At 41.0% G+C, this 17523-nt stretch overlaps 1 protein-coding gene across 1 annotated transcript in view; it reads right to left on the bottom strand.

Annotated features, from left to right (window-relative positions):
* LOC311252755 (receptor-type tyrosine-protein phosphatase gamma-like) overlaps nt 1-17523 on the bottom strand; it is a 480433-nt gene that overhangs the window by 137405 nt on the left and 325505 nt on the right. Inside the window, exon 5 of the mRNA XM_084346266.1 lies at nt 3856-3951. Coding sequence (XP_084202392.1) covers nt 3856-3951 — 96 coding nt within the window. The remainder of the gene's footprint in view (nt 1-3855; nt 3952-17523) is intronic.

Genomic DNA, 17523 nt, shown 5'->3' with positions numbered 1-17523 from the left:
TGAACTTTTTATCCCTGCCAATTGAGAGTGATAGAGCTGACAATGATCCCAGTCCACCCACAGCTCTCCTCAACAGGCCAGAGAGAATTTTATTGGTGGCTGAACTTTGACGTACAGGTTTTACAGCTCATACTCACATCTCATCACAGCACTCCAACAACGAAAATCAGGGTTTTTGGCCTCAACAAACAACAGCAAAAGTCAAAAGTGAGATGAGACTTACAAAACACGCTCTTAGGGTAGTATGCAACCACATATACTGACCTCTGACCTTAATTCTGATCCTCATTGTAGGGGATCATTACACTAACCTAAATCATAATTTTGACTTTTTTTGCCCGAACTTCAGGCCAGCCCGATAAATGCAGTAGTCTGACTGAGTAGGCGAGTAGCCCAGTGAATTTTACAGGATTCCCCCACTGACCATTGCCCTTTCAAAATTAATTGCTGCGAATAGTTATTACATCATCAAGCTATCAAACTTGCTCGCTACTTACTTACTTACTTTTTACTTTACTGTTATTATAATTATTATTATTATTATTGTAATTATTAGGGTGGGAAATGTGGTTAGCCTTTTGTATTTTGTGCTATGGACGCTTCAAATAAAGGTCGATTAACACAACCGCGAGTAAAGCATATAAGCGGAAAGAAAGGACGCCTTCTTATAACTTTTGTCACACACTGCTGTCAGAGAAGCTTAGAAACGAAGAGGATTCCATCTTATTCTCGCTACTGACGCTTCATATCCAGATCAATTCACACACGTAAACACAAGTAAAACATTAAGCTTATAAATGAGAAACTTTGCGCTTACTTCAAAAGAGCTTAACAATTATAATAACAAGCCTTTGGTAGATGCCATCACTGAACACGGAATCATTAGTATCATTCTCGCAAAACGGAGAAAACTGTTCTGCAACTTCACGTGAGTGTCGCACAGTAACATTACAGCAAATGCAGTCATTTGATAGTAATACACAAGGCAACACAGATCTTTGAAATAAACAACATCTGTTTGATTGACGTTGATAAAAGTATTCCACATGACCCGATTGTTTTCTTCATGCTGGAGGTGGCCTACTGTGCATGAGGAGCACCATGACACAACATCTGTCAAACAAAGACAGTTGGCAGATTCCCTCAGAGATAGTAATGATTATTTAGATAGGATTCATAAAAGATTGTAATACATCTAAATTATTTTATCACTGAAAATTTTGTTAACTTCAAATAAATTAACACTGTTTGATAATACAACACTAGTTCTAGAGAAAAAGACAGTTAAGAATGAATTTCTGGAAGAATGAATAACAGTCGCTAGCTCCCACCCAGTGAATGGAAATGGTCACCTAGTGGGTTTCCCATCCCTGGAAAAATATGATTTGCCAATATAGTTTTCCTCTGCTGGCAGGGTGAGAGTGTTTGTTAGAGTACTACTGTTGGAATGGCTCTTGACAAAATGTAATGTAACTGTCCCCTCTAAAGCTGATTGGGCCCTGCATGTTTGAATTTTCAGATAAGAATAAAAGACTGGTTCATTACGCCTCATATGTACTATTCGACATAGGAACCTCCCAGGCGTCGTACTTTGCAGGGCTTCCCGCAGCGCTTTCCTGTTAAGGCAGCCGCCTTAACAACAAAGGGCTGCCGCCTAAACTAATGTCTTCAAAAAAAAGAAATAAAAAAAAAAAATCTATATACTAGCGATATTCGCCGTGTTACTCTGTCATGTTTTTTCCCTTTCATTCCAAACCGTGTCCGACACTAGTCTCCCTTCTCTGCAGAACGTAAATAATAATAATAAAAATAAAATAAACTTTTTAAAATGGGCCTATGCGTCTGAATGCCTCTGAATCGCGCGATGCATCCGAACAGCGGGAAAAGATCTCGTAATTACGACATCAGGATCTCGTAATTATGAGAAAAGATCTCGTAATTATGAGATAGTGAAACACTGCGGTCAAGCCAGCCCAAAACTAGAAACACTTGGTCAAGCCAGCCCACACGTTGTTTTGCGGTGCGCGATGTAGCCTTTCAAAATAAAAGCCCGTTACACGTTCATATTTCCTTAACATTAAGGTTAAAGTTTAAAAAAAAATCTTTTTTTTTTACTCTACCGTTCCACTTCAGACTGATAGTACTCAACCTCAGGATGACACCCAGAGAAGAAACAGGTCAATCTGATGTGGCATTTCAGAATAAAACGTGGCGTTGCTTAGACTGAGCTAAGTAAGCTATAATGTAAACTTACACACAAATTTTGACCAACTGTTGGAGCACCAGGGGCTCGGTAGAGTTTTCCATATTCTTTCTCTGCTGTCAATTATTTATAAATTTTATTTATAACAGATGACTATAAATTGTGATTGTTTGGACCAAGTAGTAGATAAAGGAGAGAAAATTATGTTCAATTCAGCATATTGTAACTACTTGGCATTGCTGTTAAGATTTGAGGTTGGGAAACTTCGCTATACATTTTTGAGGACATAACAAAGGCTTATTACGTGTATCTAACTGTAGTAATGACACCGTATGAACTTCTTGCTCCAGGAAAGAACAAGGAGCAGCTCTGGCTTCGCCCCCCATAAAAAAACAACTAGGCCTGCAGAGCTGGAAGATCCTGCTTAATCAAGCATTGGACCAAGTGACAGTGACAAGTAAGTCTAAAGTGGCTGAAGATCTCACTTAGTTGTACTTTGTAAACTGTGTGCCCTGTGAAAACCATGTGGCTGTCTGATGAACATGTTATTTCTCTGCAGTCCATGGTTCCGCTATTTGAAGATATAAAATCCTTAGCTGTGTACACAACTGATCCTTACTTTCCTCCTGAAAGAGGGCAGATGGCCCTGTGACGTATGTATTATGAGTACTGACATCATCTGAGTAAAATAATGAATAAATCCTGTCTGTTATATTAAAATTAAAGATCCTGCCAATCATATCTTAAATGTACAGAGGGCTTCACAAAAAACATACAGAACTCTGCAGTCTTCACACTGTATATATGTTAGCCTGATCATGTCACTGTTCACACTGTATAGTAAACACAGTCCTAACACATTCTGATAAAAACAATGTCTCTGAACTAAACTAACTGCCACACCTTTTGTCTTTTTAGGACCAGAATTTCAGTCCAGCCACCCACAGTGATGAATTACCACCCTGCCGTTTATTCTTATCTGCAGCTTTTCTCATCAACAATATAAATATGCATTTTGTAAACTTTGTAATAAATGGCAAAACATAAAAGGCTTTTTGTGTTGACAATAACTGAAATAAAACATTTCAACCGGCTGCATAGGCTTTTGTAATGGCATTACTCAGATGTGGGTTACAGTGGTTGTTCAGTATGCCTGCTTACACAGACCTTTGTTTGTTCCACCAACAGAATGAGCTGTTCTCAGAATTTAGTATCATATGTATACCTCCAAAAGTTTTATTTTGCACTTATTGTGTATGCAATTGAGGAATGGTGAATATATGGGTAAATATGGGTAAACATAGTAGTAATTATTGTGACTCCACAGACAGACAGTTCACATCCAAAAACGACATTGAAATTCTAAGTCCTTCAGCTGCAATGTGAGGCTGCTAGGCCTGTTCTGTTATGTAAGATAATGAGAAATAACTGTAGCAGTCCACTCTCTGTGTTTTAGTTGCCTGAACAACTGTGATATGGTGATAAATAGGAAAGGGACATAAGTTTCGTTTTTGGGGGGAACTCTCAAACCATAAAGGTCCAAATTCCACAAGGACAGACTAAATGAAACTGGTCTTTTCCTCATTCCTCAACAATACACACACACAAACACAAGCAGGCTGTGTAAAAAGAAACAAAAAAACAGTTATTACCTGAAAAAACACAGCCATGGTTGCGATGATCCTCTTCTCCCTGAGTGCCGAACTGAGGCTGTCAAAGTCATCTGAGTTGTACATGTAGATCTGCATCTGTGAGAGACACATAATGTTGAAGAGTAAACATTCACATCAAATTTGATTTTAAGGGACACATTATTAAGCTGCAATATCAACAAATTCTATACTTCATACAATATAAAATAATACTTATGTACTTTACATAGAATGAACTAGGTAACACTATAATAACCTGCAATAATAGATGGTAAATTTAAAAGTTAATTAAACTTTAGGCAATAGTTAATTCACTGTTAACAATCAAATGTTTTATAAACCATTTTTAAAGCTATTGCAAAGATTTATGAACATCAGCTTTAACTTTATAATGACCATCCAATTAATGTCCATAGATGAACTACACAGTATTTATTAAGCATTTACAAAGTAAATAACATTAGTTGCAACTTAACAATATACAGTTGCTTAATACATGGTTTAGAAATCATTCCATTGTTTGTTAACAGTGAAATAACTACCAACTGAAGTTTAATTATTTATAAATGTACATATGTTCATGATGTTCATTGCAAGTGTTCCTTAAGAAAAGAGTTAGTGCTTCATGCACATTACAGAAAAATCAAAGTTCCAACCCTGCAAATAGCCATAAACACTTTAATGCTTTAAAGACATTGCTAAGTGGCAGCCTCAAAATCTTCCTGCAGTTAAATACAAGCAAGCATTGACATGATCCACAATGTGATCACAGCTTCAATAGTTCAGTTACTTATTTATCTCTTTGATTAGACCATTTTTCTCTGAATCACGCCTTCATCACATTTACTCACATTATCAGAAAATCATATATGAAAGAAAAGTATTAAAAATTGTGGATTGCTTGGTATCTTGGCCTCATTATCTACAGTATTATGTTGTGGATACAGTCTGAGGTAAACAGTCCTCCCTACCACAACACTTTGACTAACACAGTCACTGCAAAGTTTGTGGCAAACAAAAAAAAGCAGTCAGCATTCAAAAGCAGAAGTTAGAGAGTGTTGTGAATATGACCTCAAGTGTGGACTGGCCCAACAATCATTGCTTCCCACTTTTACATAATCGCTTCATATACTGTACTTCTCACCAGTCATGGAAACATTCCCCATGACCTTTTTCCTCCGCTGTTTGGATTGTGCTGCCAAGAGACACACTGAATTCAAATATTCTACTGCTGGGAGTAGTGCTCTGTTTTAATAGGATTTTGAAGAAAATATCCAACAGAAGGGAAAAAGACAGACTTTACATTTTTTTTCTTTGGGATTTTCTCAAAGTAAATCAGCTAAAGCTAAACAAGCTGGCAACATCTGGAATCAACAACTACAGGCTTGATATACAGGAGAAATGGCTCAGCTGAGAATATGCAGGTCACAGCTCATTCAGTGTTTGTCTAATTTCAGAAATGAAGAGAAACTGGAATCCATGATTTATATGCAACTGTTGCTGCAGTGGTACTGTACATAGTACCTCAACAAACATATAAGCCCAAAAATATCAAGCACTTCTCCTTTGCCAAGACAATCTATCCGCCCGACAGATGCGGCATATCAAGTACAGCAGACCTGTTGCCTGTTAATTTCATGTACAATATGTCTGGAATGAAAATAAATATCCTTATGCATATCCTACCCTGCCGCCATTTTCAGTGGTGAGAAGCATTCATCTGTCTTCACTTGGTATCACAACCGAGACTGATAACAACTGGACTATAGTGTCAAGGCTAGCTACTACACTGGATGCCTTTGTGAGCGTGGGCTTCCGTAACTGAAAAAATGCAGTGGACAGTAGTGGTGCAACGGATCATCATTGATCCGTGATCCGTTCGGATCAATATCTTCGGTTCGGCACACACGTGATCCACGGATTGATTTATGAAAAAAAAAAGTTGTGCGCATGTTTATTTATTTATTTATTTATTTCGGCATGTTATTAGACAGTCATCATCACACATCATCTTAGTTAAAATCAGGTAGTACACATGGCCGAAAGGGAAAGCGGGAGAAGCAGATGCTTATCTAGTCCCGCCCCCGTTACCCACAGAATACATTATTTCCACAAGTTATATTTCTTTTGTATTTTGACGTACATGTTATAGCAGCATGCAGTGAACAGAGCTGCAGTCCAGCTCTAGACAGTCAACAGACTACGTGTGTGTCTGCACAGTGTCTATATTGGTCCATCATGATTGAACAACAGTCTCTACTTGTTGCCTGGAGTGTAACACAGTCATAAGGTGATCCAATCGATATAGGTTAGTTTCAGTTATTTGGTTGTTAACTGGGATGGTGTGAGAGCCAGTATTGCCGTCTTTATTCATCCATCTCTTCTGTAGCTTTCGCCGCGCTTAGCTTCACCAAGACCTCTTGGTTAGAAGCCACGTCTGCTCGCATCTTTCCCATGTACTCGCACATTGTGGAGATGCCAGATCGCATCTCCACCACAGCACTCCGAGTTTTGGCGTTGTCAGCCCTCACACTGGTCTGCTCGGCAGCGATCTTTCTCAGCTTCCGAAGTAGCATGAACATTCCATATCCCAGGGAGAGCATTCCGATTGTCATGAACGTGAATATGTACACGTCCTCAACGTCCTCTATATCCATTACGGCAAGGCACAAGACTCTCCATTTTCCCCATCCATCCATTGTGTAGCCGGCCATGAAGGTCCCGTCCGGGCATGTAGGCTCACCAGAACCAGTACGCCTTGTTGAGAACACTCTGTCGATTGCATTCAGTGACCAGTTTAGCAACTCCATCATGGACCAATTGATTCTCCTTTGTGTCTCGATTAACAGAGTCAGTTGAATTCTTCACAAAAGTGGATATTTGTACTTGTTCAATCCACACACTTGTTAAGTGCAGCGTGGTCATGGTGAGCGGAGGAACGGAGGAGCCTGAACGCCCCGCGTCATTTAAATCCCCTGTATGGGAGCATTTTGGCTTCCCTGTCAAATATAATGATGAAGGAAAGAGGTTAGTGGATAAAACCGTGACGGTGTGTAGGCACTGTGGCACAGGAAAGCCATATGACAGAGGAAACACATCAAGCATGTCCACGCATTTGAAGCGACATCACCCCCGTGTTTCACTGACAGGAGTGAAAACGAAGGCTGCTCATCAACCGCTTATCACCGCGGCATTTAAGCAGCCCCTTGCTATCAGTGTGTTTATAGCTGCAGACATGAGGCCATATTTGGTTGTGCAAAACGAGGGCTTTAAACACATGCTGAAAGTGCTTGAGCCAGGTTACGACATCCCGTCGCGCACCCACTTCAGCGAAAAGATGGTGCCAGATCTTTATGAGCAGGAGAAGAAAAAAGTTGTGGATGAACTATCCCAAGCATCCTCTGTTGCGCCCATAAAGGAAGGAGATATGCCTTCTTATATTGCACTTTAAGTTGTTTTTCATTAATTATGTTAAAAAGAAGATATTATGCCTTGTGCACTTTAAGTTGATTTTATATATTTTAATTTAACAAGTGTTTTACATAATAAACGAAAGACAAAGTTATTTGTCTCGTCTTTTTTTTTTTTTTTTTTTTTGCTGATCCGAAAAATTATCCGATCCGTGACTCTGATCCGAGAAGCGATCCCAACCGTGAGTTTCTTGATCCGTTGCACCCCTAGTGGACAGAGACCAATGATTTCATCAAGAAGCATGAAAGGTGTCATTACTCGAAAGAAGATTTCGACACTGGCCAATTCTGTGTTCAGTTCACCACAATAACAACCACACATGTTCGAGCAGGAATCTCATCCAGACAAAAACAACATCAACAAACAAGATCAAAGTTTTCCATGACATTTTGCTTAGGTAAATATTGCTAATATGTGTTTGTCCCTGTCACATAATGTTGCTTACAGTAGATTAGTACATATGCTTAAATCTGTTTAACTTTTGTCTTTTACAGGTTCATGAGTGGTTCTAGGTGACCAACAGACTGCAGTGAAGTAACGCTATAAAGTATTTGATGTGCAGAGCTAAATAGGTAACATGTAAGCCTGCACATTTAGCACAGCATGTAATGTAAACACACTACGTTAATTATCAGTAAGTAATGAAACAACAGACGATGTGACACATTGATTTATGAAATGATTTATAGTAAAAAAAAAAAAAAGCAAAAAAAGAGAGACAACAAAAAAACAAACAAACACTCAAAGGACCACAACTCAAGCAATACAGGCAAAGGCACCGAAGCAACAAACACTCGCAGATACTTTCAAAAGGAAAAAGAAATATCCTCGAGACAGCGACATGGCCAAAAATATTACAGAGAAGGTGACTGAATTCATCACTCTGGATAACCAGCCCATCTCCGTGGTAGAGGATCAGGGTTTAATTACTGACTTCTCGATTTAAAAAACAAAAAGCAAATGAAAACCAATGTTGCAATAGTGTATGCAGAATAAGAAAGCCATATGAAAGTATTTACTTTGTTTCAACAAAATAAAAAAAACCTATTAAGGAACAGCTTGGATGCAGGTAATTTTTTCTTAATGCAGCTGTATTATCTAGGAAAATATTAGTTAGGGCTAAGTATCGGATCGGGACTTGGTATCGGCCGATACTTAATATGAAATGACTCGGATTTGGATTTCATCACAACCAGGTGATGAACCCATCATGCCGGTTCTGATCCAAGAACAAGAATACTCTTTCATGGTGGATGCAGGTGCTACATATTCATGCATTGGGAAAGAAGGCTCCAGACTCCCCCTCTCAAATTCATCTATAAAGACGATAGGCTTCTCTGGGAAATCGCAGGTAATATCCTTCACACAGCCTGTCCCAATGCTGATTGCTGCATGAGGTATCCAACCTGAAACATTCCTGGCTCACATGGAAACCCCAGATAAGACAAAAAATGAGACAGCCCACATGCCAACTCGTTGGCATGAGTTGGCATATTCATGGACAGGATCTCAAGGCGCAACCATGGTGAGGAGAGTGTCCGGTATGGTAACCTCAGAATTGCGTCTTTGCTTTTTGCGGATGACATGGTTATGTCGGCTTCCTCAGCCCGTGACCTCCAGCAGCCATTGGGGAAGTTCGCAGCCGAGTGTGACACGGTCGGGATGAGGGTCAGCACCTCTAAATCTGAGGCCATGGTTCTCTGCCCGAAAACGGTGGATGCCCCCTCCGGTTGGGGAGTGAGCTCATGACCCAAGCGAAGGAGTTTAAGTATCTCGGGGTCTTGGTTACGAGTGATGGGAGAATGGAGCATGAGGTGGACAGACGGCTTGGTGCAGCGTCTGCAGTATTGCGGGCGTTGTACCGGAGCATCGTGGTGAAGAGGGAGCTGAGCCGCAAGGCGAAGCTCTCGATTTACCGGTCCATCTATGTTCCACCCTCACTTATGGTCACGAGCTGTGGGTCGTGACCGAAAGAACAAGATCGCGGATACAAGCGACCGAAATGAGTTTCCTCCGTAGGGTGGCTTGGCTCAGCCTTAGGGATAGGGTGAGGAGCTCAGACATCCGGAGGGAGCTCAGAGTAGAGCCGCTGCTCCTTCGCATTGAGAGGAGCCAGTTGAGGTGGTTCGGGCATCTAATCAGGATGCCTCCTGGGTGCCTCCCCTTGGAGGTTTTCCAGGCATGTCCTACTGGGAGGAGACCCCGGGCAGACCCAGAACCCACTGGAGAGATTACATATCTCATCTGGCCTGGGAACGTAAAAATAAGTGGAAGAAGATGAAATGGAATGGAATGGAATAGAGTAACTCAGGATATCGGCAAAGAATTAATGACGGAAAAGGTTCTGGTAGAGGGAAAGCCACACATGCACACGTCAGTGACAACAGAGCATGAGCAGCAGCTGCTGGATCAAGTCCCTCACCAACTGTGGTCGGCCCATAAGACAAATGTGGGATTTGTCAACCCAGCACCACCAGCACAGATCAAAGTAAAACCAGGGGCCATACTACCATATAAGAGACAATATCCACTCAAGCAACACACCATTGAAGGGATACAGCTCACTATTGAGGGCTTAGTGGAAGCAGGGGTCCTGGTCGAAACCAAGAGCCCCTGCGACACTCCCATTTTTCTAATCAAAAAGCCACACCCCTCGATTATTGATTGGTACATAATTTAAGAACAATTAACTCCATTTTAGAGGCTGAAGCCCCAGTCGGCCTGGATCTACACACATTGCTCTCAAACATCCCTCCCGACCCAAAGTGGTACATAGTTCCGTTATGTTCCGCATTTTTCAGTGTGCCACTGCATCCAGACTCACGACATCTGTTTGCCTTTACCTACCAAGGTGAGCAATACACTTACACTTGATTACCGAGTTTTTCTGACGCTCCATCAATATTTAACAGAATGTTGACAAAAGACCTGCAACACCTTGACATTCCAAGTACTGTATTACAGTATGTGGATGACTTACTTGTTTGCAGCCCATCCAGAGAGCAATGTGAAGAGGACTCTACCGCAGTACTAACTGCCTTGGCAATAGGAGGACACAAAGTCAGCCGAGACAAACTGCCGTTTTGCCAGCAAAAAGTTGAGTATCTTGGCAGACAGTTGTGTGTGGATAAGAGACACAGGTGGAAGCAGTAACCTAAGCTTCACAGCCACAGACAGTAGGACAAATGCTTTCCTGGGAATGACAGCATACAGTCGACCCTGGATATGTGATTATGCTATCAAGACAGCACCATTACGAGTCCCAATATGGGCAGCGGGACAAACTAACAATGCAGCTTGTCTGTCATGGACAGAAGCCACAGAATGCTTTTCAAGCACTCAAGGGACATCTGCAGTCTGCTCCAGCGCTAGGGAATCTGGATTATGCCAAACCATTCCATCTCTATGTAGCGGAGGGGTCAGGCTATGCCTTCCGTGGTGCTAATGCAAGACTCAACCACCGGTAAGCAGCCCTTGGCTTAATACAGCACGAAATTGGACAACGCCAGATGGAACACGTCATGACTATGTGAGCAACACAAAAGATCTACATAATCAGCCAATCACCGCTGATTTTACCTTAATTGTTGATGGTTCTCGTTTTCGAGATGAAACAAATAATCAAGCAGGTTATGGCATTGTACAGTTGAAGGATGATGGTTTTACTTTCATGATACTACAAACACAGGAAGTTGATCAGTCATGCTCTGCCCAGCTAGCAGAAGTCAAGGTCTTGACAGCTGCCTGTAAGTTGGCAGCTGGAAAACGACTCAATGTTTACACTGATTCGGCTTCCGCTTGTGTCATGTTCATGCTAACACCTGGAAACAGAGAGGTTTTCAGAGGGCAGACGGTACCCCTGTGGCTCACAGGGAAGCAATTTCTGAGCTGCTGGACACCCAGCCCATCAGAAAACTGACACCCTCTTTTCCAAAGGTAACAATCTGGCTGACGAGGCAGTCAAGCAGGCAGCGGTAGGCAGCGTCATGGCACCAATATTGCATATACAAGATTGCTCATCAACATACAATCGCTCTTAACAGCTGTTAATAGAGAACACGCAGACCAAAAATGCCTCTGAATAAATAAAGGGGCATACCAAACTATATTCAAAGGTGTCGTGTGGAATATGGAGAAACATCCAAGGGCTCCTTGTGACGCCCAAAAAACTATTGTGTTTCTATTGTCTGGGTTCATGGCAGTGACCATTGCGCAAGGGGGAGATTTGACACACCAGAGTATGGTGGTCACCGTTTATGGCAGCGACTGACTTACTGAGTGAGTTTGAAGTGTGTGCCCAAAATAACCAAAGACTTGCAATACCTAACTCAAATCCACAAGGTTATATTCCAACAGGTAAAATGAGCCACTGAGGACAGAGAGGCAGAGATCCTGGAGAGACAGAGGACACATCCAGGAGATCTGGTATACATCAATGTGTTCAAAAGAAAGTGGAATCAACCTAGGCCCCTTTATGGTCACCTTAGAAACCCAAACAGAGAGCAGCTCCCTCTGGGCCGGAAAGGGGGCAACAATGCTGGTTGTCAAGTAGAGGCTTTTGATAACATGTCGTAAAGAAGTGGTGAGCTTTCCCTGTCCTTGTTTCACTATGTGATTAAAAAGGACGCTGAATTGGCGGATGTTGTTACATAGCCACTTACACTGCTCTGAACATGCAAAATTAAGTCACAAGTACACTGTGCAGTGAGGTCACTGAAGCTATAGTGAAGGAAAGACTCTCACTATTATACTTCGAGAGAAGAAGGAACCTGTGATCCCACTGAGTGTGATCATATATCTATTGCCATTAAATTTTTAAATGAATCATATAAGGTGACGGAGCTCCTTCGCCAGGGGAGGATGGTCCATAGGGGCAGAGGAGGTTGCTCCTGCTCTATTTCATTCCAGCAAAACAGTTTGTTGCTAGCTTGCTGTAGCTGCCTTGAAGGACTGCCAAGCCAATGTTGAGAATGGATTTGGACTGGGGTATATGGCAGAGGCAGTACACAGCGGGGGAGCAGATGAAGAGCCCTACTGATCCATTGGGGCTGGACCCAAAGTGGGATTACGGGAGTGTCCGTCATCCATGCATCATCCAGCTATGGACTGCTGCAGTATCTACACTGCATAGAGGATGTGAATTTTACAACTCTCCTTTAAAGCTGTAGAAATGTGAAACTAACTCTGGAGGAAGCCCTTGCCTGACTCTATTTACAGTAGCTGTATTTTTTTATTTATTTTTTTGTAATTTTATTTTGCTGACCCTTAACTGAGGTACGGGTGCTGCTCATTCCTTTTCAGGGATGGGTTAAATGATCCCCAGACAGTTTATGTAGGATTGAGTCAAAATAAACTACAGTCTGTGTGTTGATGGTAATGAAGGAACACGTCACTTGGTGCAACATTGTGGCTAACTGATGTGTCTTTAATATTTTTTGGACAGCAATGGAGTTCAATGACACACAGCAAGAAGATAGATCAGACACATAGTACATGCTATTAGCATCAATTGATTGCTGGGTTTGGTCTAGGGGAGGGATTTTTTTATCTTAAACTTAATTCCTAATAATAAAACCAACTCGACATCCATATTTAGTTACTTTATACAGTATACACACAGATGTGTACGGTAAAGGTGATAAACAAAAAGTATATTGTCATTCTGTTGTTTGTGTTGAAGAGATAACCAGGTTGCAGCCTGAAGTCAATAACACTGTGAAATGGACTTGGATGATGTGTTGTTGCTCAGTGAAAACCAATGAGAACAGACACACACACACACACACACACACACACACACACACACTGGTCAGTCAGGCGCTTTTCGTTGTCATGGTGATTTGGAGGTATGACGCATTAAGGCAAGTGTGTGTGTGGAGTGGGACCACATAATTGTGCGTGTGTGTACATGTAGATAGAAACAGTGTTCACATGCACATGTGTTTACATAAATTGTAGCGCTGGGGAACACATTTCTGCATGCCAAAAGCAATTCTGGGGGCTTTTTCTTGCCAAGATCAAGACTGCCAATATCACTTGTTTAGCATTTTCTCCAGCTAGCTAATCCTCACATAAAGAGCCCTGCACATCGCTTTTTGATCTACTTGGGAAGTAAACAGTTGTCAAGCAGCCTGATATAGAGTCTGTTGGGTGAATTTATAGCAGAGACAGCTCAACAGGAACAACATATTCTCCCAAGCAGATAATAATGAGAGCCCTGAGCTACAGCAAATGGTGACTTTTTTTAAAGAAGGAATAATGTTGAATATTTTCAAGTAGACGTTTTGATAACATTCAAAAACAACAGTTTCCACTTTTGCCTCTTTTGTCAGGTCAGGTTGTCAAATACTGTAGCAACCCAAAGTGTCTGTATTTATGTACCTGGGAATGAGACTCAACAATCAACTATCTTTCTCCAGAATCATCTTTCTTACGTTTTAATCAGACAAATGCTTTTATTTTTGTTTAATTCATTAGAATTTTAAATCAGCAACACTGGCCACTGACGGATGAATCAAAATATCCTGCTACAGGATTAAGGGTGATTTATGTCCCCTTCTCGTATGAACATAGATAAGATATGGAGAAGATACAGTGATATCATGAAACTGAAATATACAATATTAATGTGTGCTTTAACTGTTGTGTTTGCTAATATAGTAACAGTAATAGATTAAAGTATACAAGCTATCTAATTTTAGTATTTGACTTAATTGGTGTTATATAAGTGCTGGGTCACTAAATGCCTGAGGCAATAGGAATGTTTGAAAAAACATCCATGTGCCTAAGGGTTAAAACTGGCAATCCACCACCCTCGTTCCACTGAACAGCACTGACACTGGCTGTTTCTGCTGGACATAAATTGTTATACAAGTTTGAATGTAACTCATACTAGAGAGGACTACAAAACTGCATGATAGACATGTTGTGATTAAGATGTTTTAAGCGACTGAGAATTGAGAGATACAAGACATTCTGTTGACAGCGGTGATACAAACTGCCTTTCAAATTTGGTGATTTTCATGTTACAGTTGAAGGAATTGAAGCTCTGCCATTGGTGCAGAAAATTACACATCCCCAAGTTAACCACCAAAAGAACAGATCCTCATAAAGTCAAAGGACGAATGAAGTAATTACAAGTCTTTTAGTTTATTCCTGTATTGTTCATATTTTTGAAATAGAAGCAAAGTTTTCAATGGACAACAGTAACAGCAAAAGTAACAGTAACTGTGAGATGCCTTTTAGTCAACGATACACTGTGAATTTCCATCCATGTCTGATTAAATTGAAGATTTGCAGCAGACTGAGGGTTTTAGTATTAGGCTGGGACAGTTTACTGTGGAATGTTTCCAGGACAAAGAGCTGAGAACAACCAGCAGGATAAGATTAGTTTTAAATGTTGTAAAAAGTAACTCTCTGAATGGGATGATTTCAGTTGGACTGCAAGTGCACTTTAATGGAATGCTTTCCCCGTAAGGATAACGATGGCACTTTGGGATAGTGTAAAGGAGACAGAATTTGATAGAACTTACAGCAGTGAAAAATGTTTTTTTCAGAAAAAGAAAATAAAAGAAAACTGGTCAAGGCTAGATCGCCATTTGGGTATCCTGCTTGAGACCCTCAAGGGCCCAGGTCATCCTAGGTCTTCTGTGTGACAATTATTTTTGATGAATTACAGATTGGCGTGCTAAATGCACATGAAAGCACAGAATGAACTGAAAAGATCAGGGTGTTAAAGTGTCTTCTGCTTTTGACCTACTCCGGTGGTCTTACGTAGAGGCCCATGCTGGACTGGTTTTAGTTCCTAGTACCTTTGACACAGCATTGAATCTTTTTTTGGCCACTTGGGGTCAGAGCTCCAACACAAGCTAAAACCCACTAAACTTTTAGTGGTGATGCCAAAGTTTGCAAAGATACCAAGTATGTCTGTATATTGTGGGGGAAACGTGCAAACAACCTAGACCTAGACATCTACGGGTTCAATCAGATGCAATAGTGCAGCCATAAAAAACATGGGATCTTTGATTAATATGTTTGACTATCACTCAGTGTAAGCATCGTATAGCCTACTGGACCTTCAAGGAATAGACAGAGACTACAGTGTACATACAAAATAGTCATCATGTCATCATTCCCTCACTTGTTTGTTTTCTTTTTAAATAGATCTTTAACCCTCCTGCACGTTCTGGATTGAGACAGTGTGCTGCAGATATTACTCGTAGAGCAGCCATTGCCTGGCTACCTGCCCTGAGCCTTCACCCTTCCAACACAAACCTATTTGTGTCCATTTAGCATTTGGCCCACTGTACCGCTTTCTCCATATTTATAAGAGGGGGAGGCTTTGAGCAAGCAAGTACAGCTACAGGAGCATCTGCCAAGACTTGAGGACAGGCAGTACAGGCGGAGGATTTAGACAACCAGTAACAAGATCATCACACTGCTGTCGATTGGTCAATAGCTGCCTGACAATGGCTGCAGTGTCAGCCATCGACTGATGGGACAAATCACTGCTGCTAGGGAGTGTTTGCATATGGATAGTTAAATTAGTAAGGCTTATTCAAGACCACATATAAAGACATGTAAGTCTGAGCTTTGAATGAATCAGACGAAGAGACAGGAATTACAGGATTAGACTTAATGTCTAATGGGCGAACAGAGATACAGAGGCCACATACTTTTTACTGTGTAACGGTATTTCTCATGGTTTAGTTCCCATTAATTCTGATTAATGAAAAACTAAATGCTATTGGGCCCTTTCCTTGACCTGCACAAAGACATGGTTTCCCCAGTTTGGTGTGTGAGGCCTGACCTCAACCTCGTCCAACACCTTTGGGAGCTACTGGAAAGTCAGATGTGAGCCAAGCCTCATCACCCAACATCTGTGCTGGACCTCAATAATGCTCTTTTGGGGATTCTTGTGAATCGGAGCAAATCCCTGCAGCCAGGTTCTAAAATCTGTTGGAAAACCCGAAACAAAAGAGTGGATGTTGTTACAGCAGCAAACCTGATAAATAGAGCTGTAAAATTATGGAAAGGTGATCTGGATCGCAATATAGCCAAGTGCAGTATTCAAATGGCAGAAGCGTTATTTTATTAGGAAGTCCAGTTGAGATCAAAATGTCTTTTAGAAGACAGACCAGCCAAGGTAGCAGCCATACAAAATAACGACGTAGCAAAGTGCAACACACAAAACATATCCAAATATCCACAAAAAAAACACAAGAACAGCCATTCAAACACAGTGGCCTCTTAGGAAACATAACCACATGCCTCCTTTGCCACATTCTAAATGATGGCTTTAAATCAATCTAGGTGCATAGTATGACATTGCAGGTTTTTCCCCCAAATCTGTCAAAAACCAGGCTACATGAAAAAGTGATCACTTGGAGGGGCATATGGTAACTGAGAGCTTACTAGACTTTGCTTTTGTAATACAGATGTATGGTACACTAAGTCAAGGCTCTATAAAATGGAGGAGGTTGCAAGCATACAGTAGTCAGTCATAGGCAGTATGTAGCTTCCACAAGTTTTTTCTTGGCATTGAAAGTAAAACAAGAGTGATGTTTCGAGGTTTGTGGGTGGTCATTTGAGTGGGTCCTAGAGAAATCCACAATAATTATTTGTGATTTCCGACAAGTCAAGTGTTAAACTTGTGTTTGATGTTATATGGTTACAGTCATGGTTATATTCATGAATGTTTCTGGAAATTAAACAAATAAAAAACAAATGAAATCCCAATTCTGCAAAAACAAAAAAACTTACAAAAATGCACAGTGATAACATCTCAGTGAATAATGTTTTATAAAGGGAACCATAAATATACTTTTATATTAGCTGCCACAATATTTAAAAAAAGAAAAGAAAAATGCAACCGACTTAATATGATGGTGGTGACTTCATGCGAGAAGCTGTAATTTAGGAGCACCAAATCCTAATCTGGCCTAGGGCACCAAAATGCCCCTGCCCTGCTCTGCCAGCACTGTCAGGAGCCCAACAGCTCCTGGAGCCCAGTGCCCCATGGTGAGCTGAGAACTATGAGCACAACGCACACTTTGACTTTCTCTGACTGTGTGGAAATGTGATGATTTCACATCACAGATGACAAAGAAAGGCTGAGGCTGCAGGTAAAACATACTGATGTGGGCTGATAAAGATGTTTAGTGAGGCGCTGAACTGAAACATAGACAAATAATTTTT

This window comes from Pagrus pagrus, assembly GCF_965226575.1.
Source record: "Pagrus pagrus genome assembly, chromosome: 3".
Lineage (NCBI taxonomy): Eukaryota > Metazoa > Chordata > Actinopteri > Spariformes > Sparidae > Pagrus > Pagrus pagrus.
Note: the sequence above shows the minus strand (reverse complement) of the source record. Positions and strands in the feature narration are given on the sequence as shown.